Below are 26,697 nucleotides of genomic sequence, written 5' to 3' on the forward strand. Positions count from 1 at the left end.
TCAAAGTTTCATTGCTATTTTTTTATTAGGAATAATTTGAATGTGTCAAGAAACAGATAGCCGTACATATTGACACATTAGAATTGTTAGAATTTAAGCGAGCTTGCCTTAATGTGGTAAAATAACACTACACAGCACTTCATTGCTATTTGGTCAAAGGAGGGGACGTCAGGTTCAGCGTAACAAAATTATATTGATCCCTCATTAGGACATTTTCTGGTAATCACTGACCTTGTTGGGACTAATAAGCCTTATGGGGGCAAAGTCAGGTCCCAATGAGGCAGAGCCTCATTTCTGGGGTCGTTGGGGTGCAGGTTAGGACTATGTTTTGAAAAGAGGTTATGATAAAGTTAGGAGTAGACATCAACTGGCTATGGCTGAGGCCAGGGATTGCGTTAGGATGTGCACAATGTATTTAAGACAGAAAAATGTCCTATTAGGGATAAACACTCAAGTTTCTGACAATATGTGCATGTGAGAGAATCCCTGTGGAGACTTTAATCGGAGTAATAATCCATAGAGACTCTTGTTACTGTGAGGGAAAAGATATAGGTTCCCATGAGTAGAGACTGTGTCTTCATAAAAAGACTTGGTTTTTAACCAACATTTTAAAAATGTTGCTGTTTTTACCATTTTGGTTAAAAAATTGTTCAGTTACTACAGTCAGTACATGTAGCTTCGGGATGACAGATTTATTTGGTGATTTGGCACATCCATCCATCACAATGTCGACATTAAACGTACCTCTACATGATGATGTACATTCACACCTTTGATGCTGCTAAAATGCCACAAACGCTTATAAGGAGGAAAGAGGGATATCGGAGGTCTGAGCCTGCTGCCAGGCTGCTAACCTCCACTGACTAGGGCCAAGTCTGAGACCCATCCCATTCTTCACTGTCTTTTCATTTTTCTTTGCTGTCACTATTGTTTTAAATGTTACTAAACACACGAAACATGGTTTAAGTTACAAAAAAGCAGAGCTGGATACTGAGCATATTTGGAGTATGTCGCCATCTAAAAAATTCTTACACTGGATTCAGATGAAACTATCGCTCATTTTCTGGTCAAACTCTGCTCTTGTCTTGAAATTATGGTTAGAATCGGATCAAGGTTAAAGGTATGGCTGGGCATTTACTGCAAAATAATTCATTTTGCCATTGACTTAACCACACGGGGATAGTGAAACAAGGTGCGTGTGTGTTTCTGTATGTGTGTGCACGACTGTGTGTGCTTGTGGAGATAAAGACAGATGGCCATACAGAGCTTTTCGGATCATTTAGGCATTGTTTCAGTGAGTCTGCAGGTGAAGATAACAAGCCCCATTCATACAGGATGCACACTGGTAAACTTAAATCCAGCTACATTACAGCCTATAAAAATCCTGCCCACAGAGAAAACAACAGTATCACATTGTGCACATACTTTTATAGTTCTTTATATGAAAGCAAATTCACAACACAGCAAGTACCCAAATCTCCTTCTGTTTTTCAGGACTTGCCTGTCTGCAGCTCAGCCCAGACAATAGTCCTCCTCCAAAGGTCAGGGAACTGGTCTTCTCAGTTTCTTGTGGGAGAGCAGGGCCTTGACACTGCACCAACCAGATGGTGTTTAAGATCAGAATGAACCCTGTCTAGACAACGACGAAGATGTAGTAGCATTCTCAGACAGCAGGTGCCGATTAGAGATTGAGTTTGGGCCACATACTCACATAAAGATATCGAAAGGTGTAAGAAGATCTCACAGACTAAGGTCATTGGGAATTTCCGTGCATGCTGCAATGTACATATCTCTGTGATGTTCTGTTCAAGCTGTGAGTATTTCAATTTCTTTGAGAAGTTCTGCTACCATCAAATACATCTATCCATCCATTCGTTTTCTAAACCTGATTTATCATATTCAGGGTTGAAAGGACGCTGGAGCCTATCCGAGCTGCCATCGGATGAGAGGCAGGGTACAGTGCAGATAGCATCAAAAATACTTTTACAAGTAAAGGAATGTGCAGGGACCAGTTGTTTATTGTTTTCACGAGACAATAATCTTCTGATTATTTTCATCAGTTAAATCATTCATTGCTTGGTCTGTAATATGTCAGAAATAATGAGTGAAACTGTGAAAGAGATTGCTTTCTCCAACCCACAGAACTGCTCATTAATTTTAAATCAAGGGGGAAAAAAGTCAAATCCTCACATTTGGCCAGCTGGAAGATTTGCATAATCAAATGATCATATCACAGAATCTCACAAGAATCAGGAACAACAAAAGGAACAATTTTCAGGATTGTTGACCTGTTGGTTGTTGATGATGTGTTCACTGAGCTACTGCACTGTATGAGCATGTAGAGATTTCCATGTGCTTGAAAACAGAAAAGTTATTTCATGGAAAACAATGGAAATTAAATTTGGAAAAGGCTATGATAAAAAAAAAAAGATTCCTCCAGGAGTGACACCTCTCTTGAAGACTCACACTTAGTCATTTCTCTCCGGGTCTTCCTTTCACATCCCCCCTTTTCCATTTTCATCATTCCTGGTATTTCCTGTCTCCCACTGGAGTCACCTGTGTTGCCGTTGTAGTCTTTAAATCAGCTTGTCAGTCACCCTTCTCCGTATTTCCGTCACATTTTTTGCATTCGTACACCCCTCGTGCTTTTCGTGGTTGTCCTCTTCAGAGGTTTGTATGAGGAGATCAGGTGGGCTGGGATCCTGACTCATGCACGGGGGCTATTTTTGGAGAGGTGGGGGTCGCACAGGAGAAGAGAGACTAATAGCAAGGAGGAGAGAGACGGCAATTCACACCTGATCCTCGGAGAGGCTGGTGAGAATTATGTTTGCTGCAGGTGTCCAGAGGGGCTCTGTCATCGGACAGACGCACATCCAGACATCGCACATGTGTGCGATAATCTCACAGGACTTCCAGTACACACCTATTTAACAATCTGTGTTGTGGAAAAAAACATGCATGCACACACAGATGTAGAACCGCAATTTTGCTCTCAGTATGTGTGAGACCAGTAACTTCCCATGTGAGACGTCTCCTGTCGGGATGAGGTGTGCAGGTATGTGGCTGACTAAGAGGAAATCATTGGTCATGACGGTGGAGACCAGAGGGAGGGATGGCTTTGTCTCCATGGCAACAGCCTCCGAAAAAACCACAGTGTGGGGTGCGGTCCAGAAAAACAGGAACAGGTTTGAAAGCTCAGAAGTGAAGCTGCAGCAGGAGATGTGGTTTTAGGAGAGGTGATAGATTATGTGAGTCTGCATGCACACTTGTGTGGCACTCTCATGTAAAAACCAGGTAGCTATAAATGTCTTTTCATGCTGGGCCAAGGTCAAAAATCCTTATTTCAAACTTTCTGAAAACAATTTTTCACACAAGGCCATAAACGGATTTCAGAAGGGCTGTTTTACATCAAAGAACCGCACGAGAATTCAACCTGCTTTTTCAATCAAAAAACATCTTCATGTAGATAGATTTCTTTCAAAAGAAAATGTTACAGAAACACTGTGTTAAGTTAAAAGTTAGGGTTATCGTGAAAAAAACAATAAAAAATAAATAAAGTAAACGGGGAAAAAAAAAAGGGGAAAATAACAATAAAATCTAACAAAAATAAAACCAGGGAGGAATTTAAAAAAAAGAAGAAGAAATTGATTATAAAAGTGTTCACCCAGCTGCTAACTTCATAATCATGCGACATCAACACTTTCAGCAATTTGACAGACTGTATAGAAAAATTGGAAGTGTAACAGTCAACCCCGCTTTGACGTTATTGCACGCACTGCGATCATCAGGACACATTCAACACCGAGCTGCCATCTACAGCCGAGTCACGATGAGCAGCGTGTGGAGCTATTCAAAGAACTGAGTTAATTAATTTGACTGTTGATGAGAGATTGTTAATTACTATGTGATGCAGAGGGACGCATCAGGATTAGGAATGTGCTGCATGAAGATTAAAGACTACATTTTTTGCACAAACTATAAAATGTATCGTGTCATTCCAATATGCACGTACGGTTTTGTCCTTGTTTTCTGCAGTTGGAGCTTTACAGATGATTTAAATGACCATGGATGGATTATGAAACAGCAGGCCCTTGAGCACATGTAAAAGGCCAACTGCCTATCCTACTGAGGGCCAAAACACTCAGACTGACACGTAGAAACATCCAAAAAAACACGAGAGTGGCTGTGTGGCGTCTCCAACTGTGTACCTTGCAAGTGTTTTGCACCAGTCCCATTTTGATCACTTTGTCTCTCATTTTTGGTAAATGTTGCATTTCTTCACTGTGGTTTTGTGGCCCAGTTATGAGCCCAATTTGTGTCTGATTGTTTTTAATATTGTTTTTAGTCATATTTAGGTTTGTTCTGGTTGTTTAGCATCTCTTTGTAGTCATGTTCATGGCTACTTTATTTCTCTTTTTGGTTTATTTGTGTGGCATTTGGTCTATTTGTGTGTTATAATGTTAGTTTTGGGACATTTAACGATCATTTTGACCCTCTTGTGCTTGTTTTCGCTTGTTTCCAATTCAGTCGTTTTGTTGGCCTTAACATAAAATGCAGTTAAGACACGTAAGTTTATAAAAAATAAGGGTTTTAAAAATCTTAATAAAGTATCTAAAGTTGAAATCTGGGGGGTATCCCAAAGCCCAAATGAACAAAGTGAACTATATCAGCAAAAGAGTGATGAACCTCTGTAAGGCTCATGAGGTGATTAATAAAAACCTGAACAGGTGCAGCCAATCAAGACAATTAAGACAATGAAGCCCATGCAGCACCTGCAGACTGCACTGTCACTATAAGGCCAGAGGAGACACAGCTGAGTGAACAGTCTCTGTGTCGTCATTTAACACTTGTGTGTCTCATTCTGGTTGTTTGGTGTGTCTTTTTATTGAATTGTACCTCCTACAAAGATAAGACGAGGGGACCTCTGGGCCTGTCCCTGATAAGTCTGTTAAAAAAAATCGGACCAGGTGTGTTTTTGTCCACTGCTACACCTTTTGATTTGCAGAAGCATACTGTCAACCAAAGAAGAGGAGAAAAAATTGCATTTCTATTTCTCCACTCCCAACTTTTCCTCACAAATGTCTCTAGATATATCTAATGGAGCAAACTCCTATTAGTAAGGGCCTATACTGAAAATGTCAGGATGTCGGGTAAAGATCTGTGGCTGGTGGAAGAACCTGCCGCCAGGCTGCTAACCTCCACTGACAAGCTGATCAAATGGTTGCGATCTAAGTTATGCGCTTATGAAAAGGTAGCACATGAACAGTTTCTCTTTGAAAAATGTTGCCAACAGAACACCCGCAGATGCAGCCACTGGGGATTTTGGGGATGTGAGGTTGTTTCCCACTTATATCTATGCCTCACTGATAAAGCAGCTGCCTGAGTGATGAAACAAATAATGTGTTATATTCATTCACGGCCTCAGTGCTTTAAGAAGTATTCACATGCTCAAGGTAAATGCAAAATGTAATAAACATAAAGTAATTCACGGCATTATTTAATGATTCAGAATTCAATTCAATCTGAAGTATCAGTACTTTTTGTGAATATGTTGATACTGTTCAACCTCCCCATTCCCCCACATTGAAAAATAAATGTTAACCTTTCACTCCACTGCAATGGGCAAAAAGTCTGACTTTGTTACAATTATTACAGCGTGTAGATTATTCATTTAGACAAAACCCACCCAATAATAAATCAATACTTAGCAATAGTTTTCAGGGCAAACTTGAAAAAGTCCTTTTGTCTGCTAATTGTTCCATGTTCACATGCGGAACATTCAGTGCAGGGCTTTGAATGGACTAATTTCACACCATGCTACTTGTACTTTTACTCAAAAAGCAGATTCAGCTCCGACCAACTGATCACTGATGTAAGTCAGCAGCAGTCTGGTGCTGTGGCTGCTATGGAGGTTCAGCTAGTTCAAACACGCTTTGCTACTTGAATTTACATTACTGTCTGATACCTTACACAACACCCTTTGATGTAAAGCTTATGATTCATTACATTTCATGATAAAGCACGTGGAATGAAAATCTGCATCGTCTGCTATACTTTAAGATTTTGTCCATGCTGAGGCAGCCTCCAGATGAGGCTGGCTGCACAAGAGCGCCCTCCAGCTGTGGAGATGGAAAACACCTGCAAAGATATTTTTGTTGAGATAAATTCATCAACGAACTCCTCAATAGCATTAATAGTTTTTCTGATTGCAGTGGAAATATTTCAGTCTGGATAAGTGCTGTAATATACTTGCTCATTTAAAGGTAAGTTTGTTTGTGAGGATAACATGTTAAAAGGCTTAGCAGCATGAAAAGGGGCACAATCCTCTGTACTTTTTATGCGTCACGTTAGTACTTGCAGTCAGGTAAGATTCTGTATGCAAGTGTTTTAAATAGTGGTGGCTACTTTCTCTCTTTAAAGTAATCATTACAGCACTGTTGATACCTAACCAGGTAACATAACGCAGCGAGGACAGACATCCAAGTTGTTTTTGGTGTGCGTCTGCGTGCAGGATGAATGGAGGAGAGTTACAGATCTCTATTGGAGGGGAACTCTTGGATGTGGCGTCCACAGACGCGAGAGTTTCCTCCCTTTAATCGGAGCCACAGGTTCGTGCCAGGTCTCGTTTCGGTGCCGTTCCACACGTAACTGCTTCGGCGTATGTGGCCAAACAGGCCGCTTTTTAGTAATTTTCCAAAATCTCGACAAGACCTCACAATCAAAACAAATCGACCACGCGTGCTTTTCCTGCAGCAGTGACGTCACGTTGGCCCGCCCCTTCCCCCGCAAGTAAACAGAAAACCGTGAGGAAAGCGCTCGTGTCAGGCGCCGTAACAGCGTTTGATGCAAGAAATACGCCACGAGACTCGAAAACGGACGTTAATCTGGCGTTTCCTTTGTGTTTTTTAGCCAACTCGAGAGATTTGGGAGCCAGCTGACTCGTGCTGAAGCGATGAAGGGAGAGGCGGAAGTGAAGTCACTTGACAGACCGTCCATGTTATTATTGTTATTTTGGTTAGCCCTGTGATGAGACGGGCTGGGGAGCCGTTGGTCTCCGAGACAGCGACCGTTCACGATACCGCAGGCCGCCGTGGACCGACACCACCCTCACCACCGCCTCCTCACTGACCCGGAGACAGGAGCCTCGCTGGCGGCTGGGGGGAGGAGGAGGAGGGTGTGAAGAGCCCAGCTTCAGCTCGGCTCCTACACTCCGACCGACCAAAAATAAAACGGCGACAAAAGCAATAACGGTATTCGTCAAACGGCTCCGCTGGTCTGTTGCAGGGACGTGCCGCCGCAGACATGAACGGTATCACCAAGGGCCGGTTCGAGGTATGACAGGGAGTGGACCATCAACGGTTAAACTGTTTGTCTCTAGTAGGGAGTCGTACGCTTGTATAAGCAAAGTGTGTGTATGTGTTTGTGTGCGTGGTACGCGGCTCCTAATTTTACATGCAGCCGGGAGCTGAAGCGTTTTGTTGATCAAGGGTAATCCGAAATCCCGTTGTCCTGCCACACCAGTAGACAGCGACAACATGGAGCTCAGGACTGCGGGACAGGGGAGGAGGGCTGTGGCTGAAGATTGTCAATATATCAGGGCCCAGGCTGTCTGCCACAGTCGCCTGAGGTTACAGGCTCCAAGGAAGGGGGCTGCAGATGGAGTGTAACGTTGTAGCCGGGGTACAGAACTGAGATAGTAATCACTGTAGTTAGACTGTGACACCTCTTGTAAGTGACAGGTGCCACGAGGTTTAGTCTCTTACGGGCAGGCCCGTCCTATTTCCAAGAAGTTATGACAGTATTGAATGTTGGAGGTATAAATTAACCGCCCCCCCCTTAAGCCTTTCCATATTCCCCATGATAATTTTGCGTCATAGTGGTAACCCCCACTAGAATATTGTTCCATCGTATCATCTGTAATCCCTTTTATGATAAGACATTTGGAGGGTTTAAAACTGACAAAAGGAAAAAAAAATAGATCCCAGCTAATGGGCCTGGAAACATTACAGACTAATGTCGGCCTAAGGCTGAATCTGAATCTGAATCGGCCTGTGTGTCACGTGACGGGTTTGAAAAGTGACACTTGATTTTGAAAAACCATCAACGAGGCCTGGGATCATTTCAGCATAGTTTCATCACATAGTTTGTGATGAAACGGCTCTAATGTCTTTGTTCCACCAGTAAAAGCTAAGGTGCGAGCATGTGATCTTTGTTGGGAAGATTATTTAAAAAAAAAAAAAAAGGTCAAGTTTTCAACAAACTTGGTGGAGATTTGGAGCATGGACGAACTTTGGTCTTGATGGAGGATGATCTCATATGAAATGCATTGTTGGAGGGGGGTTAATATTAATAAACAACGACCTCATCATTTTTCCTTCTCAACAGATTGTATTTACAAAAACTTGCTGCCGTTTGAACTTGTACTCCTTGCAAGTTTGTGTTGTATTTAAAGTTAAACTATGATAAAGCAAACTATCAAGTAGCCCAAAAGTCTCCTTGTAGCTGTAGCACCTCAGTAAACATGATAATCCTCTGCCACTGGTTGCTTTAAAAAGTACATTAGCTTACCTTTTAATTCAAGCATCGCACCTGTGCCAAAAACACTTTCTGCGTTTTGCCGACAGCACTTTGCTACTTTCCTAATTGTCTTCATGCCAAAAATCACCCAGTCCAACTGGTTAACTGGTAACAGGTCCCTCCAGCGGTGAGCATTGTTTATCTGACATGTTGTGCTCACATTGCTGAGATTCTTTAGGGTTTGACTTGATGGTACATGACTTTTCTCAGTCGGGTGCTCACATGCTTGGTGGGAAGGAATCGGAACAGAATGTGTTGGTGGTGCTGATGTGTGTTGTTGCCATATCACTGGATTTCTGAACTAAGCTACTTACATGAAAACCGCTGTATGGTGGAAAACAAGCCGGTGTGGCTGCATGAGAGGGTTGAACTTGGGAGGTTTGACTGGTAGACTCGGGTCTTAGATCTTACTCCTGGCTTGAGATCCTTGTAGTTGCACAAAAGGTCAGATTCTTTACATCGTTGCTTTGATGTGATGAAGAAACAGACCTGAATGTCGACTCTGTTGCACACCTTCTTGGAACAGGAGTAAGAATACAGACAGGTACTCCTTGCTTGGGAATGCTGCTCTAGTATCTGCTCCAGTGGTGCTTTTGAGTGTCGACGTCGTCATCGTGTCTGAAATCTCGAACCAGCCACTTGTCTGTATTGTTTCTCGGTACTTGACTTGGCAAATCTAATTTTCTGGTGATTCATTGTACGTGGATCGACTAATAGATTACTTGTTTCAATAGTGACATGATATATTTTCCTTTTTCCTTCGAGCCATATTAAACTAAATATCCTTGCGCACTGGAACTACGTTCAAAGTTCAAACCATGAAACCGAAAAGGCTCTTTGCCACTCTGAACTTGATTGGAGACCCATGTCATTCCTGATGTCCTGTCTACACCGTGTGTTGTGAATTTGTCTTAGTGAGGAGGGGTCGAAGGTGAGAGATGTGTACAGAGGTGGTTTAGAATTAAGTCCTAAATTTAGTGCTAAATCCTAAGCGACCTCTGGCATCAGAGAGGCACTTAATCAATATGCTGTTGACAGATCAAGCTCACTCCCCTCTTTTTGGTGTGTAATATCCTGACAGGAAGTTTGTAGACTCCTTTCAGTTTTCCCACATTCTGTCATCGCTCAGACTCATCCGTGTTATTTATTTTCATATTTTGGAGTGTTTCTTCAGCAAGCCCTTCAAAGTAAAAAGCTGAACTTTATCTCACTTTGATGCTGTAAATATTCGGACCCCTAACTTTGCACTTGGTTGAAAGACCTGTTTATACCTATTGGGAGTGATCCTGCAAGTTTAACACACTTTTTTCTACTATACTATAGCTCAACCAGGGTGCATAAGCACACTTCCCTTACAGGTTTCCTCTGGAGACGTTCGACAGTGGTTCAGGTCCAGACTCTAAGTATTTTCTCGGTGGTTTGCGTCACTTTTGTGCTGAAATTCAAACCTTCACCCTCACCTGACATCCTTTGGACTTTGGAAATAGTTTTCACTTAGAATTGACTTTATCTCACCTTCTTAGCAGGATGCTGCCGCCACCATGTTTAGCTGAAGAAATGTTGTTAATGAGGGAAGACTTGGAGCTTGGTTTCCTCCTCACATGTTGCTGAGAATTGTGGCAAACACTTCGGCCTTTGTTTTTCATCTGATGACAGGATTTTGCTTCTCATGGTTTTGGAGTTGTTTGGGTGCCCTTTGCCAGATTCACAGCAGTTTCTCATGTGCCCTTTCTTCAGGGAATGGTTTCTCCCTGCCCACTCTGCCATAGGGGCTTGTTTGGTGGAGTTAACTGTGCTAATGTTTGCCTTTCTGCGAGGTTCTCTCATTTCCACTTAGGAACTCTTGATGTCATTGTGGCGAGTCGGTTTCCTGATTGACCAAGGCCCTTCATCCCTGATTACACAGTTTGGCAGCCAGATCTAAGAACTCTGTAGACCGACAAACTTCTTCCATTTGCTTTTAGGCCCTCTTGGTGCCTCAGAAATGTTCAGATATCCTGTCCAAGTTTGTGCCACCACATAATTCTGTCTCCTCTGGTTTTCAGTGTGTGCCTTCTTATGTCAAATGTCCAGTGAATGCACATAGGCACACGTGGACTTCAGCCAAATTACAGAAACATCTAAAGGACGACAGGAAGAATTCAAATATACCAGAACATAGTGTGACAACGAAGGGCCTGAATACTTATATAAGATGGACTAATTCAGTCCTTCTATCTCTAATAACTAAGATTAAACTAAACACTCCCAAAATGTGTTCTTGCATCGTCATTTTAGAGTATTGTGTCTAGACTTAGTTGAATCTATTGTAAGATAAGAGCTTAAAAGGGTCTTACATTGGCACTCTAGAGCGCTGGATCATTAATATATATTGATATATTTGACTCAGCTGATACAGTTGAGAATGTGAAATGTGTGAAACTCATTATTAGGTAACACAGATATGTAGGAACCAGTGCTGAAAAGCATTTTGGTGGATACAGTAAATGAAGATGTTTTGATCTTCAAAGCCTCTCTGACTTCCTGTTATTACCATGGCAGAGATGTTAAAATTCAAACCAGCTTAGTTAATGTTCCACTGAACCTTGATTGGACAACTGCCTCTCTTTTGTCTTTTTGACCCCACGTCTACTCAATTGGCCTGTTTTTTTTCCTCCCCTCCTCTCCTGTCTCACTCTTTCAGTTTTAACAGTTACTTTAATGCTCGCTTTTTCAGTTCCCCTCGACTTTAGTGCAATCCCTTTGTTTGCCTTTTGTGTCCGACTTCCCCTTTGGTCCTATCTTTGCTCTCTTTCGCTGCTTTCTATTTTGAGGAGGTTGCGTCTTCTTTCAGAATCACTCCCTGCTCACCCCGTGTTGTCCCGGCTATCCCTCCTTTCTGTTTTCACATTGCCTGTTTGCACGTGACACAGCAGGGAGTCCCTCTCATTAGATACACTTGCTGAGTCTCTTAGCGTACAAGTGTATCACTGGCAGGATGCGTGTCTGCAGAGGCACAGTGAATGTGGGTGTCTGCCGTCATTTATATTCATGGCTGACTACGGCCCACCTGATCGAGAATGTTCTGCCTCTGTTCTTCACTCAGAGAGGTCCGACTTGAATCACCTGCCAGTGTGTAAATGAGCATCTGTGTGTGTGTGTGCGTGTGTGTTTCACTCAGCAGATGGCCAGACATCCAGCGAGTAGGCTAATTGAGATAAGCATGCCCACAAGCTGACCAAGCTGACAGAATTATAAGCTTGTAAGGAGGGAACACAGAAAGCTGAATGTAGCCATAATGTGTTTATTAGCATAGCTAAGGAAGGGATAGTTTAATCCTCAGTGGCAAATGTATGGATAGGGCGACTGTCTCATTCTGTTCAGGTTTGAGCTGCTGACATCAAATGATATGATCGTCAGGTTGTGGTTTGGTTTTGGTCTTTTTCATGTGGTGATCTTATTTGAAGAGATGGTCAAACTCAAACATGCAACGCACACTCATCCATTTTATCTTGTGTCTCGGCAGGTGTTCTCAAACAGTGACGAAGCCCCCATCAACAAGAAGCTCCCCAAAGAGCTTCTTCTCAGGTAGGGTTAATACAAGACATCATACCCTTGGGACGAAAGCTTTGGTCAGGTTTATTCATCAGCTGAATTGGAGCAGTGTGTGTGTTTGCTTTGTCATTAGCCATGAGAGCAGATGTATTTTTCAGGCTTGTGTCAGCCACTAGTTACTGTACATGTGTGACCTACAGACCAATATTTTGTCCCACAGCAGCTGCACATGCTCCATATATCTGACATCATGTGTGCACTCACCCATGTTTGTCCTCCACACTGGTTCATGTGTGCATTTCTGAGCGTGTGTGTTCGCTTGTATCTTGGAAAGGGATGCACCTGCGGGTACCTGCGCTGACGCATGAGGTGTTCGCATCTGCGCTTGAATACTCCAAGTTGGTGTGTGTGTGTGTGTGTTTGTGTGAAAGAGTCCCGGGCCTATGCAAACTGTATGTCTGTATGTGTGCTATAAATAGCTTGTCTTAGCTGGTGGGGAATTCCGCAGTGCTGTGCTCTTGTGCTGCTCCATCTGCACTCCACAGAGGCAACCAGTACACCCATTACAACCAGCACGCTTTCACTGGTGGACTGAATAGCGTGCACTCATTTGCGCTTGCCAGCTACAACACATGACCTGCTGTCACACGGGTCATGATGAGATAGTTACACAAGCTGTGAGGAAGACTCTTTGTGACGGCAATAAATCTCGTTTTTGAGCTGTGGATCGTGCGCTGACACAGCTTTTATCATGTGTAACTTTGTTAAGTTAAGTCAGCATCAGATTATCTTGTGTGAAACCAGTGTAACGTTCTGGATGAAACATTTTCTTTTTGGCATTTTTAGCTAGATCAGTGTATTGTTTTAGTATTGTACATCTACAGTGTGAGAACGGGAAATGAGTAGCATGCAAATGTTTGGGTTTTTGTTCTCAAGTAATGTTCTCAGACCATAATCGGCTTGTTAGGGCTGTGGCTGGTTCAAGGTCATTGTTATGAAAAGCCATATGTTAGAAATTGTTCATTTTCACAAGAATCCTGCCAAAAGTCAGCAGTCACAGGCCTCTTTCCGCACACTCAGAAATCTAAGGTAATTGCTGCCCACAGAGAAAGAATTGGTTGTAAAAAATTGAGCAATGTGCTTTCAGCTAGCTGTTTCCTCCATTTGTAATGTAACTTAGAAATGGCAGTTAACAGGAACAGTGGAGGTCAAGCAGAAGCCTGCGAGACCAAGCACTCTCTCTCAGGTAGCTGTTCATAGGATTGCTAGAAAAGTACATCAAAACCCACGTTTGATTGCAAAAGACCCTGCAGGGAATAATTTGGAGACTCTGGAGCGGTGTTGCATTGTTCTGCCCTACAGCCACACCTGTGCAAAAGTAGCCTGCAGTGACAGTCTTGAAAAGTAAGCCCCTGCTACATTCTTACCACAAGACTCAGCAACTGAAAGTCTGAACAAACCTGATGCATTTTGGAAGCCAGTCCCCCTGACTGGGAATAGGCGGAATAGAAATCTGTGACCGCAATAAGTAAGGGCAAAAAAAAAAAAAGGTCACATTATTTCTGGAACACCTATCCAACTGTGAATGATGCAGTCGGTTTGATCATGCTTTGGACTTGTTGTCCAGCCTGCTGCCTTGGACGCATTTCACTGGTGGAGAGAGAGAGTCGGTTCCATCGAGCACCAGAAATTTTGTATGCAAGTGCCAAACTGTCCTTTAAAAAAGGTGACTATGGAAAGATGAAGGCCTCTAAAACATGCTAATGATCCAATCCAGACCTCAAAATCCACAGTCATCCCACCCTTAATTATCTTAATTATAAAACTTAATTATCATTGAAGGTGTGTGCAAGTGGAAGCCTGTTGCAGGAGCAGTGAGTGAATTTTCTTCAAACAGCAACTGAAAGACTTATAACTGCTTATGAGTATCTGGCATGCAGCTTGTCCACACTTCTGCTTTGGAGTCTTTGACTTTTCTGTTATTTTGTAAGAGTGAAAAAAAAAATCTTGCTTAAGATATTAAAGAGATTTGTAATCTTAATTTTGCGCCTTTTGGAAACAGGACATGTTTTAATTCACTTAGCTATTTAAAGTTACATGGACGCTGCTCTATAATCCAATTATACATGCTTGCGTTCCCTTTTAGAACACAAACTCAGGAATCACATGTGTTAGAAATGTAATTCACCTGCGGTTTTAGATGATAAATGGGACGAGAAAACTAACGTGAATACGAATCCTTCCTAACATTTCCACATACCTTGCTTTTTGTGAAGAAATGATGGATGTTGTGACCAAGTGTTAGAAACTGCAGTTAACATTAAATCCGCCCTTTCTCTTCCTTGATCAGTCACTTTGTCAATGAGATTCTAACAGTTCCTCTTTTTCCCCACATTGCTTGTTTTTGTTCAGCCAACAGTCAAAAACCCAAAGGCAGCGAGATTAGAGAAGCGTCCAATCTGCACATTTTAGAAGGCACGACCGGAGAACATCAGGTTCTTTTGCTTGAAAATGGACTTAAATTGGATTATCAAAATAGCTTGTGCTTTTCAGCCAATCATTTAATCAAGAAACAGCTGCAACTCTAAATTGAAACCGTCTGCTAGGATTAGAGGACAAGCACAGCCCTTGCGTTGAACTGCTTACAGATCAGAGATGTAGCTTTTGTGATGAAGCGTTTGACGTTAAAACTGTTTAGTTGTAAATGGTTTTTTATTTTTCTTAATGACTGGAAGAGATGTCATTCATGTGTTGTGTTTCGGCAGCAATATTTTCCAGTTATTTCTTCATTTGATTAATTCGTGTTCTCATTAGCATTCCTGTTAGTGTGTGATCTATCGCTGTTAAGGAGCCCGAGTTCCTGACTCGTTTTTGTGCTTGCCTTCCTTTCAGCTGGAGCATCGTAAACAGCTGTTATGTCGGCCAGTGCAGCATAGATGTAAACTATGAAAACTGCCACAATGTTGAAGAACCCTGTCTGACTGAAAAGCCTTAAAGGGAGTTCGGAGAGGTTCAGGGTCCCCTTGCATAGAGGCACTGACTCAGCACGCTCTCTACCACCACCCAAATTCATGTCTGAGTTGTTACTATGGCAACCAGACAAGTACTGAAGGCCTGACTTGTTCTTATCTTGCCATGGTAGACGGGTCAAGGTGTACATTTTCTCTTGTGCTGTTCCTATGTTACTCATAACGCGGTTCCTCCTAAATTGTCTGTATTCAGCTTTCAGGCCTCACTCTTTGATTATTAGTTCCAAATGTCAGATATGTAAACAGGACTCAAAACAGCAGATCAGATTAACTCATTGCTTTCTTGTGAGTATGATTAACTGAATATTTCTGTGGTTGGTTAAAGACCTCTGACACACATAATGGAAGTCAGATTGTATTAGATTAAAACAGACAGTCGCTCAATGATCAGCATCAAATAACCATTTATTAGAGAGGAGATCGATGAACGGGCCCTGGTGGTTTGCAGCCGCTCTGAGGACCGTGTGTGCATATGACCGTACATTTGTTTGTCTGTGTGAAAGTGCATCTGTGTCACATGTGTGTCACATGTCCTAGGATTGTTACATCTACTATATGCAGGACACAAGACTCCGGTATAGATTACACCGACGTGTTCTGACATGCCCTGGCCTAACACATGAAAACACACAGCCTTTGTTTGTGTCTATATGAAGGAAACAATGGCCAGCTCCTGTTCCCAAGGGTTAAAAGGACATTCAGACCCCAGCTGCACTCTAAGCTTTGGCACCATGACAATTCTCTGAATACCTCATTTTCTATAGATCGCCGCTTTAAGTCGGTTTTCGAAGCTCAAACAGGCCATTTTATCACGGAGTACCGTGAGGACGTGTACATATTTGGTTCCATGCATATGTGTGGGTTCATGCGCACGCATAAACTGTTTGTAGGTCTGTCCCAGCCTGCTGGTGGCCTTGCCTGTCTGAGTGCCAGAGATTACTCATTGGCAGATTAATGGATTGAGCTGACCCAGTAGCATGCTGCATGCAGCCCTTTGTGGCTGACCGGCCCTCAGCTCAAACACTGCCCAACTTTGGGTCTCTGCTGCTACTATCAAACACACGGGATTGTTCAGCCATAGAAAAAGATGTGTGCTCCACAACAAAGAAAATGTATTCACTCATTAAGTTTGGTTAGGAATGGAGCTCTTTGTCTGAGAAATGATCATTTATCTGAGACAAACTCATGCCCCCTGTCTTCTCTCTTTCTAGAATATTCTCCTATTTGGATGTGGTTACACTCTGCAGGTGTGCCCAGGTATCCAAGGTAAGTATCTGCCTTTTGGAAACTTCCAAACCACCCATGTAGACAAACCCACGAGAACTTATTGTTTAAGATAAGTGGCTTGCTGTAATCCTTAAATCTGCAGTTAAAGTAAAATCACTTTAACATTTCTTAATTCTCTAGAAATGTCTAATATATAGTGCCCTCTGCTGGTTTTGTGCAAGAGGCTTTGCTATAGTGCACTGCAGCTGAAAGCCTTTTTAAAATCTGTGAACAATAACGAGCCCGTGGCGTTGGAAGGTTGAATGCAGATTGTGGTGGCCGCTTTTCGTCCTACACCTCCTATAAGGGAAAGGTTTATTCTATAGGTATGTGAGAGAGTAAATCATTTGTCCTGCTCTATTTTATGTAACAGCCCAAACTGGTTTTTAACCCATGCTAATTTTTCTTGTTTTTCACATTTTTTTTGTTTTTATTACCATTAGATGTTATCTGGTTGAAAATGATATAAACATAAAAGTGACAAAAATCAGTGAAACATTAATTGTTTGTATTCATTCTTTTACAGCAATCAATCATTTGCTAGAATTGCTGACAAGTTTATTTGCATATCTGCTCTGGGATTTTGGTCCATTCCTCCATCACGTCTGTGTTTCTGTCTTTGTGTCGGAGGTCTTCCTTTTAGTTATTCTGGTATTTAGCTCCTATCCTCCCCATCATGGCCACACCGGAGTGTTGATATTCTTCTCTGTGAACCATTTCCTAATCACTTTGGGGATTTGATTTGGATCATTGTCTTGTTGGAAGGTTAAGACCCAAGGCCAGTCTGCAGGAACACTTTGACTTGGGAAGCAAATGACTGAGTGACCGATTGTGATGATTGTCACTGAGGAGGAGTTGCAATCCTATAGTAATGTGTTTATGCCGACCGATTGGTCAAAAATTCCCCTGAATCATTTTGGGATTAAATGCATGTAATAAATGTAGTTAACTGTTTTTATTAATTCATCATTTGTTCAGACTTTAAGGTGTCTGGGGAAAGTGAAAAATAATCATTTCCTAAAGTCTTTTTTTTCTGACTCCCAGTCTATATTCACCTTTTTTTTTTTATTTACAAAGATACATAAATGAGAAAAGCAGGGAATCCTGTACAGTGAGCAGACACATTCACCTCCATCCACCTCCATCCACCTCTATCTGACCCTTTCGTCTCTTTGTTTCCACAACTTGTGTGTCCCCCCCTCCCAGGCGTGGAATGTCCTGGCTCTAGATGGCAGCAACTGGCAGAAGATCGACTTGTTCAACTTCCAGACAGACATAGAGGTGAGGAGTGTGTTTATAATGGCAAAGAAGCAACGGGTTAGGATGGACATTATCTGTGTGTGGGCCTGCCTGTACTTGCTGCATGTGTGTGAATGTGAGCGCTTGCTGAGTAGCATTATCCAACCCAAAGCTTAGCGCTGGGTCAGTTGGCTTTGGTGTTGACTGTGACGTCACAGCTGATCTGCTGTTCTGTGGCCCAAGTCATGTTAATTTCCTTCTCTGTCCCTGTGTCCTTCAGGGGCGGGTGGTGGAGAACATTTCAAAGCGTTGTGGAGGCTTCCTGAGGCAGCTCAGCCTCAGGGGCTGCCTGAGCGTTGGAGATGCCTCCATGAAGTGAGATTCTCATTGTCTCGCTGGCACAAACTGATGTAACGAATGTGCTTGTGCTTTGACTTTTACCAAAAGTCATCCTGTAGTTGGTTTGTTGTCTTTCTCTTTAGTGTCTGTGTGATTATATATAAAGTTTAAGCAGCTTGTGCTTCTTCATTCTCAAGGGATTTTGCTACTAAGTCTTATTTAATTCCATTTAATCTCAATTTACAATGTTCCCACGAGAAAAATGAAAAGAAGAATCGTGATGACGGAATTTTCTTATTACATGAAATTATTTTATCTCTTGATACATGGTTTCATGTGAAGAGTCATCTAAAAGCAGCAGATCCACAGAAGCACAACAAGTCTCTTTTTATAGAGCATTATATGCTGCTTTTCAGAGAATGAAAGCTTTGTCATGGCAGAAACATGTGAAAAAGGAAAGTCTCCCAAGGGCCTATAAATAACAATTGTAACATCCTCCTGATGTTTTTATTTATTCAACGCAGTACCACTTATGAAAATTCCCATTCTCTTTCCTCACGATCTTGTTTTTCTCAGGACGTTCGCGCAGAACTGCAGAAACATTGAAGTGTTGAACCTGAATGGCTGCACAAAGATCACAGACAGCACCTGCGTCAGTCTCAGCAAGTTCTGCTCCAAGCTCAAACACCTAGATCTCACCTCCTGTGTGTCCATCAGCAACCACTCCCTCAAGGCCCTCAGGTATATTGTTTAACACAACATTAAGCCCTTCTCCCTTTAGCCCTTATACTCTTTAACACTTCTAAAAAAAACAGATATGTTTCTGTCCAAAATAACATTTGGTCACCTGTTGTTTTATTTTTTAATCTTGACCACGTAATGCTCAGCGATGGCTGCAGAATGCTGGAGACGTTGAACCTGTCGTGGTGTGACCAGATCACACGCGATGGAATCGAGGCCCTAGCGAGAGGTTGCATTGGAATACGTGCACTGTTCCTCAGAGGCTGCACACAGGTATGTACTCTGAGCTATTTAGTGTCTTTTTTCAGAGCATTGTTATGGCTTATTTATTGGACTTTTAAGAGGGTTTTTGTCCTTTTCAAAGTGCCCCTTATTTCAATGTATGATACATTGCGCTCTACTAGTTTCAACATTTTCATAAATAGCTGAATAAAACCTGTTATCGTCTGGTGTATCAGCACGTCTTTTGCTTTTGTGTTGTGTCTTTTGAGTCCTCAAATTGTGCTCAGAATATGCTGGAGCTTCAGAAAAATTCCAAACAAATTGTGAAACCGCAGCGAGTTCCACACAAACGTCTATTAAGTGCCTTTTAAAATACAAAGACCACTCACAGGACACTCCTCTCCTCTGCCGGAAAATTTAACAGACCTCGCTGGAGTGAACCGTGCCCTTTTCCCACACTTTTTCTACCAACATAGGAGATTTTCCATCCTTCCCATGGTATTTTAGGCTTGTTACTTGTGTTTAAGTCTTATCAGTTGTTTTTCTTGCAGAGTAGTAGTGGTTTGTGTCACGCTGGCATATTCTTATTCTGCTGCATCTGTAGGGCCAACATTTTCTTCAGGCTGTGTGCTCATTTGTTTTCTCATCTAAGTTTAGACTGTATTTCTTGCTTGGCAAAACAACATTGAAACCCCTAGAAATCAGCTTTTGTGGGTAGTGGTGACATGTAAATACTACTGATTATTTCCATTAATGGAAACAACAGAAAAATAAGGAAATCTCTTATGTTTTTGTTAGGGAAACTTACAGAGTTTTAGGCGCTTAATGAGAAGTTACATACATGAATTGTAAATCTGTATCTTGATTGATAAATTTGCACTTTTCCTGTTAACCCAGCTGGACGATGGAGCACTGAAACACCTACAGAAACACTGTCCCGAACTCACCACCATCAACATGCAGTCTTGCACAGTAAGGCAAACATTTTGTGTGATGTAGGGACGGAGAGACTAAAAAAGTAATGCACGAGGGTTCCGTCTGTGTGTTAGCGTAATTTGTTTTTGTGCGTTTATTGCCACCAGCAAATAACAGATGAAGGCCTGGTCAGTCTGTGCCGAGGATGCCACAAGCTGCAGGTCCTCTGCGTGTCTGGCTGCAGTAACATCACTGATGCCTCTCTCACTGCACTGGGACTTAACTGTCCTCGACTCAAGTAAGAAACACACACACCTGTCCCACGAACCCTCACAGTGAAATCCACATACATCTAGACATCGTAACGGCTGTCATTGGAAGTCAATTGAACTATTGCAGCCTACAGTTACTACTGAAAACCGCAGTTTTTATCAGTACACCCTCCTATGACTGACTTGTTATCTTTTGCTAAGTACATGAACCATGATAGTAATGCAGTGATTCCAGCGGCTCACTGCTCCAAGTTGCCTTCACAAGTGTTGTCTTACTATGTTCCAAGGATCCTTGAAGCTGCACGATGCTCCCATGTCACAGACGCTGGGTTCACTGTGCTTGCCAGAGTGAGTTTAATACTGCTTTCTGTTTCCTGTGTTCTTACCTGTGTACCTTTGGTGAGGACAACAATCCATTCCACATCACAATCAAAAGCCCTTCTCATAAAACCATCTGTTTATCTTCACAGAATTGCCATGAGCTTGAAAAAATGGACTTAGAAGAATGTATTTTGGTAAGAGAATTTGTGGTCTCTCTGTTTCCACCCAAGACAATTTTGTGGTGTTTATTTATGATGGATCTGGAATTATTTGGGGATTTCATCTGTCTGGGAAGAGGTTGGACTGTAGGAAGAGGACAGATGTGATTGTGTGCTTCAGGGTGTGTTTCCCCTGTCAGGAGGGGGCTCCAGTTAGATAGTATCTGGATCTCTTTTGACAGAAAGTAGAGAAGAGGACAGGGAAGAAGTGTCAGAGACAGTCAGATTCATAGGTCACATGATTTAAAACACTTGAGAACTGAGCCTTTCAGGTATCCCTAGACATGTGATAACAGTTTGATAATCAAGCTTGTCCTCTCCTCAGGTGACAGATAACACCCTGGTTCAACTGTCAATCCACTGCCCACGTCTGCAAGCACTGGTAAACATTACACCTGCAGGTCTGGTTTTGTGCCAGGATCTTTCTCAACCTGGCTGTACGTTCAAGTGTTGCTAAAGCCATTTATCTTATGTGTCATCAACTCTGTCCCCTGTTCCCCGGGCAGTCCTTGTCCCACTGTGAGCTGATCACAGATGATGGCATCAGAGCTCTGAGCAGCAGCACCTGTGGCCAGGAGCGCCTCACAGTGGTTGAACTGGACAACTGTCCCCTTATAACCGATGTGACCCTCGAGCACCTGAAGAGCTGTCATCGTCTGGAGCGCATCGAGCTCTACGATTGTCAACAAGTCACCAGAGCTGGCATCAAACGCATCAGGGTTAGCAGACACAATGGAAAAATATTCATATTCATATATTTTTTTTTTTTTTGCGTTTTTTAAAACCACCTTTGTTTTGTTTTTACAGAAAAATCCAAAAGTTCCTACCTACTTTACAGAGTTAAATGAGAGGATTAAAACAGCTCTCATATCTGATGTGTCGTAAACTTTAAACATTTATCTTTCGACATACAGTTGTAGTTTGCATACTCTCATCATGGACATGAATGCAGTGACAAATTTAAGTTTTCCATTATTTCTTTTCTTTTTCCACGGAAGAAATGTTGTTCATCATACGACTTTAAAGAGAAAAAACTGTGCACAACTTTTGATTTATTGTGCTTTTGTCTGAATTCGACATCGGGTCAAAATGATGCGTACAGATTCAGAACCGTAAATGCAGCACTCCACATATACTGGGCACTGTTCCTTAGCAAGGCATTTGGAACATATATCAGGTAAAAAATCAGTTGGATGCATGATCCCAGGATTAAACTAGACTTTTGGGCACATGTTTTTGATAGGGTTGAGGTGGGCTATTCAAAAAGTTTAGTGTGAACCTGCTTTGACATGTGTTTCAGGTATTTGACCAGCTGGAAAACCAAACTGGTTTGAAGTGTTGAATAAGTCTGAGGTTCTAACAAACATTTCTTTCATAGGGTTAGTCACCAGTAAACTTAATTTGTGCTTGAAGGTGTCAGTTTTGGAGCAGGGGATTATTACTTACACCTACGTTTCTCTCTTTGTGGTGATGAACATTATGAGAATAATATATGATAATATAAAATGAAAATTCTAGACAGTGACTCTGATGTTCCAGCGGCTTCTTGCTCATGGCGATCCTGAGCCTTTGCAGGTCTTGGGATGTTCTTCACCATCACCTTCACCTTACCAAGGTGGCTGTCCCTCCCATAAACTTGTACTGGAATCTGCAGTAGTTTAAAAATGATTCCAACAATCATTCCTGACTTCTATAGATCTATGATTCTCTTTCTGAGGTAGTCACTGAGCTCCTTGAAATTTCCTATTTTACTGTGTTGGTCGGTCCAATGAATGCCATCAAACAAACCGTTATGGCACAGAGAATCGACCAGCTGCACTCGATCACAATCACAAAGGTATTTTCAGCTCTACTTATTTAATAATCATAAACCAGTGAGCATATCTACCTTTTTGATGATAAGAACAATTGTCATTCTGTCTTTTTTTTTCCTTTGGAAAATCCACAATGAATTAAAACTGATGGAACGATTTTTTTTTTCATTAATTCGTTTTCTTCATCCCAGTTAGGGTCGAACGGGCAGTTGGAACTTAACCCAGCACCCAGTGGGCAAGAGGTAGGGTATATCCTGGATAGGTTGCCAGTCCACTTAGAATAGACATTTAACCTAACGTGTGTCTGTGGACTTTGAGAGGGAGCTGAAGTATCCAGAGAAAACCCACTCTGACGTGGGGAGAATGTACAAACTCCACAGAGGGGCCCCATCCAAGATTTGAACCAGGAGTTGACAGTGCAGCCCACAACAAATACTTTTCATTCTAAAACAGCAATTCAAATGCATTATTGAAACCCTTTTTAGGAACATAACATTCATGTCCACTCTGAGTGTATATAAGCTTCTGTCTACAACTGTGTCTGCAAATATGCTGTGTTTTGATTACCAAATATTTTCACAGAGAAGCTTCCTGATTGTGTTGTTTTTTTTTTAAAAAAAAGAAAGTATTCTTTAATGTCTTTGTATTATTACATTTCTTCCCCACACAGGCCCACCTACCTGAGATCAAGGTCCATGCCTACTTTGCTCCAGTAACACCCCCACCGTCTGTACATGGAGGTGGCCAGCGTCTGTGCCGCTGCTGCATCATCCTCTGACAGTGGAGGGCCAGGGGGGGCCACCTCTGTCTACAGGTCCTGCTGCTCTGATATGGGCTGATAAGGGGTTTGGGTGAGGGCTAGGGTAGGTGGTGTAGGGGAGAGGAGGGGCTGGACCCACTCACTGCTCCTGATCACTGATCATTACACAGACTGATCGCCACTGATCCCTGATCAGTTGAAACCGCCCCTTCTCTCTCCTCTTGCTCACCAGTCAGCACTGCAGCAGCCGGGGGTTAACGGCGTGGAGGGGTTGGAGGAAAGAGACATGACTGGATGGAATTTTCTCTCTTTTTCTCTCTCTGCCTCATTCTCTCTATCTTCCTCTAAAGACAAAACGGGCTCTCCACTCCATACTGCCCTGTGGTCCCTGACTCCCCACCTTTGGGTGTAAAGGACTGCATCTAGACGGCTGCAGATGGACGTTCTGAACAGCGGAACTTAAATGCATCATGTTTAAATGAAATTAAAAACAAAAAAAAAAGAAATGATGATATTGTCATCTTGGACAACAATTCACTCTCTGTGGAGTATCATTTCAACCAATCATGACAAACATGACACCTCTATGTGACCATCCTGTGATTCATTCTGCTTCGACCAATAGACGACCAGCATGGAGGGAAACGAGAGCTGGGCTGTTGGTGTAATGCAAATATTCTATGAAGCTTTGGCACAGCCAGCTCAGTTCTGCACTGTGGATAAGTTGGGACAAACAAGAAAGTACTAAACAGGACACATGACATACTTGTGCATCTGACAAACTTCCTTTGAGATTTGGATTCTGTTTGTACAGAAAATGTTTCGCAACAGAAAAAAAAAAAAGAACCACTTACAGCAACTCACTCAGAAATTGGGAAGCCAACAAAAAAACTTCTTTTTTTTCCTGTTTTCAGTGCTTATTGTAATTGTCCATGCCTGTCTATTCAGAGGGGGGTGTATGCTTGTCTTTCTTTTTTGAATTGTAAAAGAAAAACAGCTGCTGTTCAGGTCCTATGGTTTAGACCCTGAGTGTTAAAAAGCATTCTGTTGACACTGTATGCTGCTGGGATTAGTGGCCTCTCTTGTTAAATGTCTGGTTATGTTGGTGTTATAGGCCCTGATCCAATCCTGTCAGTAGCCCTGTGAACTGTCCCTTGCTTGACCACTTAAGCATTTGTTTACAACACAGATTAGGTTAGCACTACAGACTAACCTGTTTACATCAGTAGGTTTCCAGTTCCCCTACTACTCAGTTAGTTTTGCAGCACTAAAAAACCGTGGCATATCCACTGCTTTTAAGTGGACTGTGACGTCCGTTATTCAGAGTAATTGCTGTGTATCAATCAGGGCAAGAGCCGGTGTAACTTTGCACCTGAAGTGAAATGGAAATTTCCAATAAGCCAAGGTAATACGTATAAGACTGTATGCAAAAGCACCTCACGTTTTTGACAATCATGTGAATTTAAGTATTTGAAAGTTTATTTAGTATAGTTTTGTCTAATTGTCAATTTACTTGTGCAGGATATTATTAATTGGCTGTCATCTTTTTACTCCAATAGCTTAAGACTGAGAGCAGCACAGGGGATTTATTTTTGACAAGCATTTTATACAGATCTGGCAGTCAAATATTGGCCAATCAAATGAACTTATTTGATCCTTAACTTCGCTTCTATCACTACAGAACATACGGCAACTAGGAAAGTGATATGTAGTGATTGTAAAATCCCTGAACCAGCAGTTTAATTTGTTTGATACTCATTGAGATCAGCTGGGTTGCAACATTATCTGCGTCATCAAATGGCATGTTTACACAAGTTCCCCTGGATAAGAATACCGCCACTTCAAGAGCTAGATTATGACAATACACAATAAGTTTGTAATAAGCCAATAGTAAAGAGTCGGGCAAATGCTATGTAGTGCCAAGTGCTTAATGACAGGGGAGACTGGCAGGACAATGGATAGGACTTAATGAAAAGAGAGCAGAAAGATTAGGAAAGACTCAGAGGGACTGGTGGATACATAGCTGACTTGACTGGCTGTGACACTAATGTCCTCTGACAGCTGTTTTATGTTTCAGAAAATAAAGAAATACATGAAAAAAATAAACAAATGAATAAATAAAGATGACTAATCGTAAATGTATTTTGTCTCTAAAGTGTGAGATTCTGTTTCCTGTTACTTGTATGGTCTATTTTATAGTGAACTGCGGCAAATTTAAATCAGGCTCTGCGGCAGTTCAGCAGCTAGATGTCACCAAAGAGCTGTGTAGATGGCAGGCACGCCCACCTAAATATTATGGTTTGATTCTTGTTTTGAAAGATATTTAAAATGATTTAAACCTAAAAACTGGCAAAACTATATTTCATCCCAGTAAGTATGTCCAGCCTCCCAGTTAAAATCGCACACAGTGGATCATAGTGTACTTCTAAATTTACATTTTACATCAGGCATTATGCTGGCTAGCTGTGCGGTGCCCGAAGACCCATCGGCCTGATCGTTGATCGGTTGCACTCCCTGGTGAACTGCAGTGCCCGGCAACGCACAGGCTTCCAGCGCCTCTGAAAGGGTTTAGTTGCTGCAGTCATTATTCCCGGATTAAAGGGAGGAAATTACCGCGGGAGTGGAGGGGCCTTCTTGTTGTGGAAGTTTGGTGCAACTTTCCTCCAGGAGGAGTCGGCGGCTGAAAGACTAAAGCCAGCGGTCATGAAGTAGAAGAGCGGAGCCAGGCATTAGGCCTGCAGATAACTAGCGTTGCTAGCCGAGCTAGCTTATGTGAAGCTATTTTGTATTTGTAACTGTGCTAAGCTAGCTGCTATTTTCGTTAGCATAACAGACAGTAAATCACATCTGCTAGCTTGTTTTGATACGGATATACTGACGGAACCTGCTGGAGTCAACTACAATTACACGTTTCCTCAAGTTTGCCAAGTTTTTAGTTCACTTAGCGCTAAAGTTTCGTTGTAAAAAAAGAAAAAAAAGACAGCGAGCCACCACTTTTTCGTAACGTACAAAGTCGAGCTTTTGATTCGGTTAGGGGGGTGATTTGTATTAAAAAGTAATCCATTTTTTATAGGGGATTGGATGTTGATTATTAAACCTCAGCTAGACGGACCACTCTGTCTCTCTGCCCCTCCACTGGACTACAAATAACATTTCAAATCCTTTACACCCCGTCCCGCCGAATATTGTCTTCTATCTTGGGCCGGCTTCGGTGGCTGGCCACACGGCACTGAGTGTCCAATGGAGGATCATGACAACATGGACTATTTTTACCAGCAGGTACTGCAGAAAGATGTAACCCGCAGACTGCAGGTCGGCCAGGAGCTCATTGAATACCTAAATGACCCGCATCGTTCCTCGGACGTAGAGCAGGACAAACCTCGCCTCGATAAGACCATAGACGAGTTAGCGGGATGGGTGAACTCCAGCAATTTCAAGGTGAGAAGTCTC

At 42.3% G+C, this 26,697-nt stretch overlaps 2 protein-coding genes across 3 annotated transcripts in view; both read left to right on the top strand.

The window, feature by feature from the left end:
• Positions 1 to 6,731: 6,731 nt before the first annotated feature.
• Positions 6,732 to 25,389, top strand: fbxl2 (F-box and leucine-rich repeat protein 2). Its single transcript, XM_072370150.1, has 14 exons — positions 6,732 to 7,332; positions 12,083 to 12,144; positions 16,352 to 16,406; positions 17,613 to 17,687; positions 17,926 to 18,020; positions 18,561 to 18,725; positions 18,872 to 18,998; positions 19,845 to 19,919; positions 20,030 to 20,160; positions 20,422 to 20,482; positions 20,605 to 20,649; positions 20,999 to 21,055; positions 21,180 to 21,392; positions 23,158 to 25,389. Exons 1-14 carry the CDS (start codon positions 7,303 to 7,305, stop codon positions 23,263 to 23,265), a joined length of 1,299 nt encoding a protein of 432 aa, XP_072226251.1. The 5' UTR covers positions 6,732 to 7,302; the 3' UTR covers positions 23,266 to 25,389.
• Positions 25,390 to 25,740: 351 nt separating this feature from the next.
• The window catches only part of clasp2 (cytoplasmic linker associated protein 2), a 51,273-nt gene continuing 50,316 nt past the window's right edge, over positions 25,741 to 26,697 (top strand). For both annotated transcript variants that reach the window (XM_072371072.1, XM_072371073.1), the window contains exon 1: positions 25,741 to 26,685. In XM_072371072.1, coding sequence (XP_072227173.1) covers positions 26,488 to 26,685 — 198 coding nt within the window. In that variant the 5' untranslated portion in view covers positions 25,741 to 26,487. The remainder of the gene's footprint in view (positions 26,686 to 26,697) is intronic.

The sequence above is a fragment of the Leuresthes tenuis genome, unplaced genomic scaffold (genome assembly GCF_036924035.1).
Source record: "Leuresthes tenuis unplaced genomic scaffold, fLeuTen1.0.hap1 SCAF_18, whole genome shotgun sequence".
NCBI classification, from domain to species: domain Eukaryota; kingdom Metazoa; phylum Chordata; class Actinopteri; order Atheriniformes; family Atherinopsidae; genus Leuresthes; species Leuresthes tenuis.

What these genes read in the sequence shown, in the direction of transcription:
- fbxl2 (XM_072370150.1), top strand. Translation starts at nt 7,303, where the DNA reads ATGAACGGTATCACCAAGGGCCGGTTCGAG. An exon ending in CCCAAAGAGCTTCTTCTCAG is followed by an intron (nt 12,145 to 16,351) that starts GTAGGGTTAATA and finishes CTCTCTTTCTAG; the next exon opens with AATATTCTCCTATTTGGATG. An exon ending in CTGGCATCAAACGCATCAGG is followed by an intron (nt 21,393 to 23,157) that starts GTTAGCAGACAC and finishes TTCCCCACACAG; the next exon opens with GCCCACCTACCTGAGATCAA.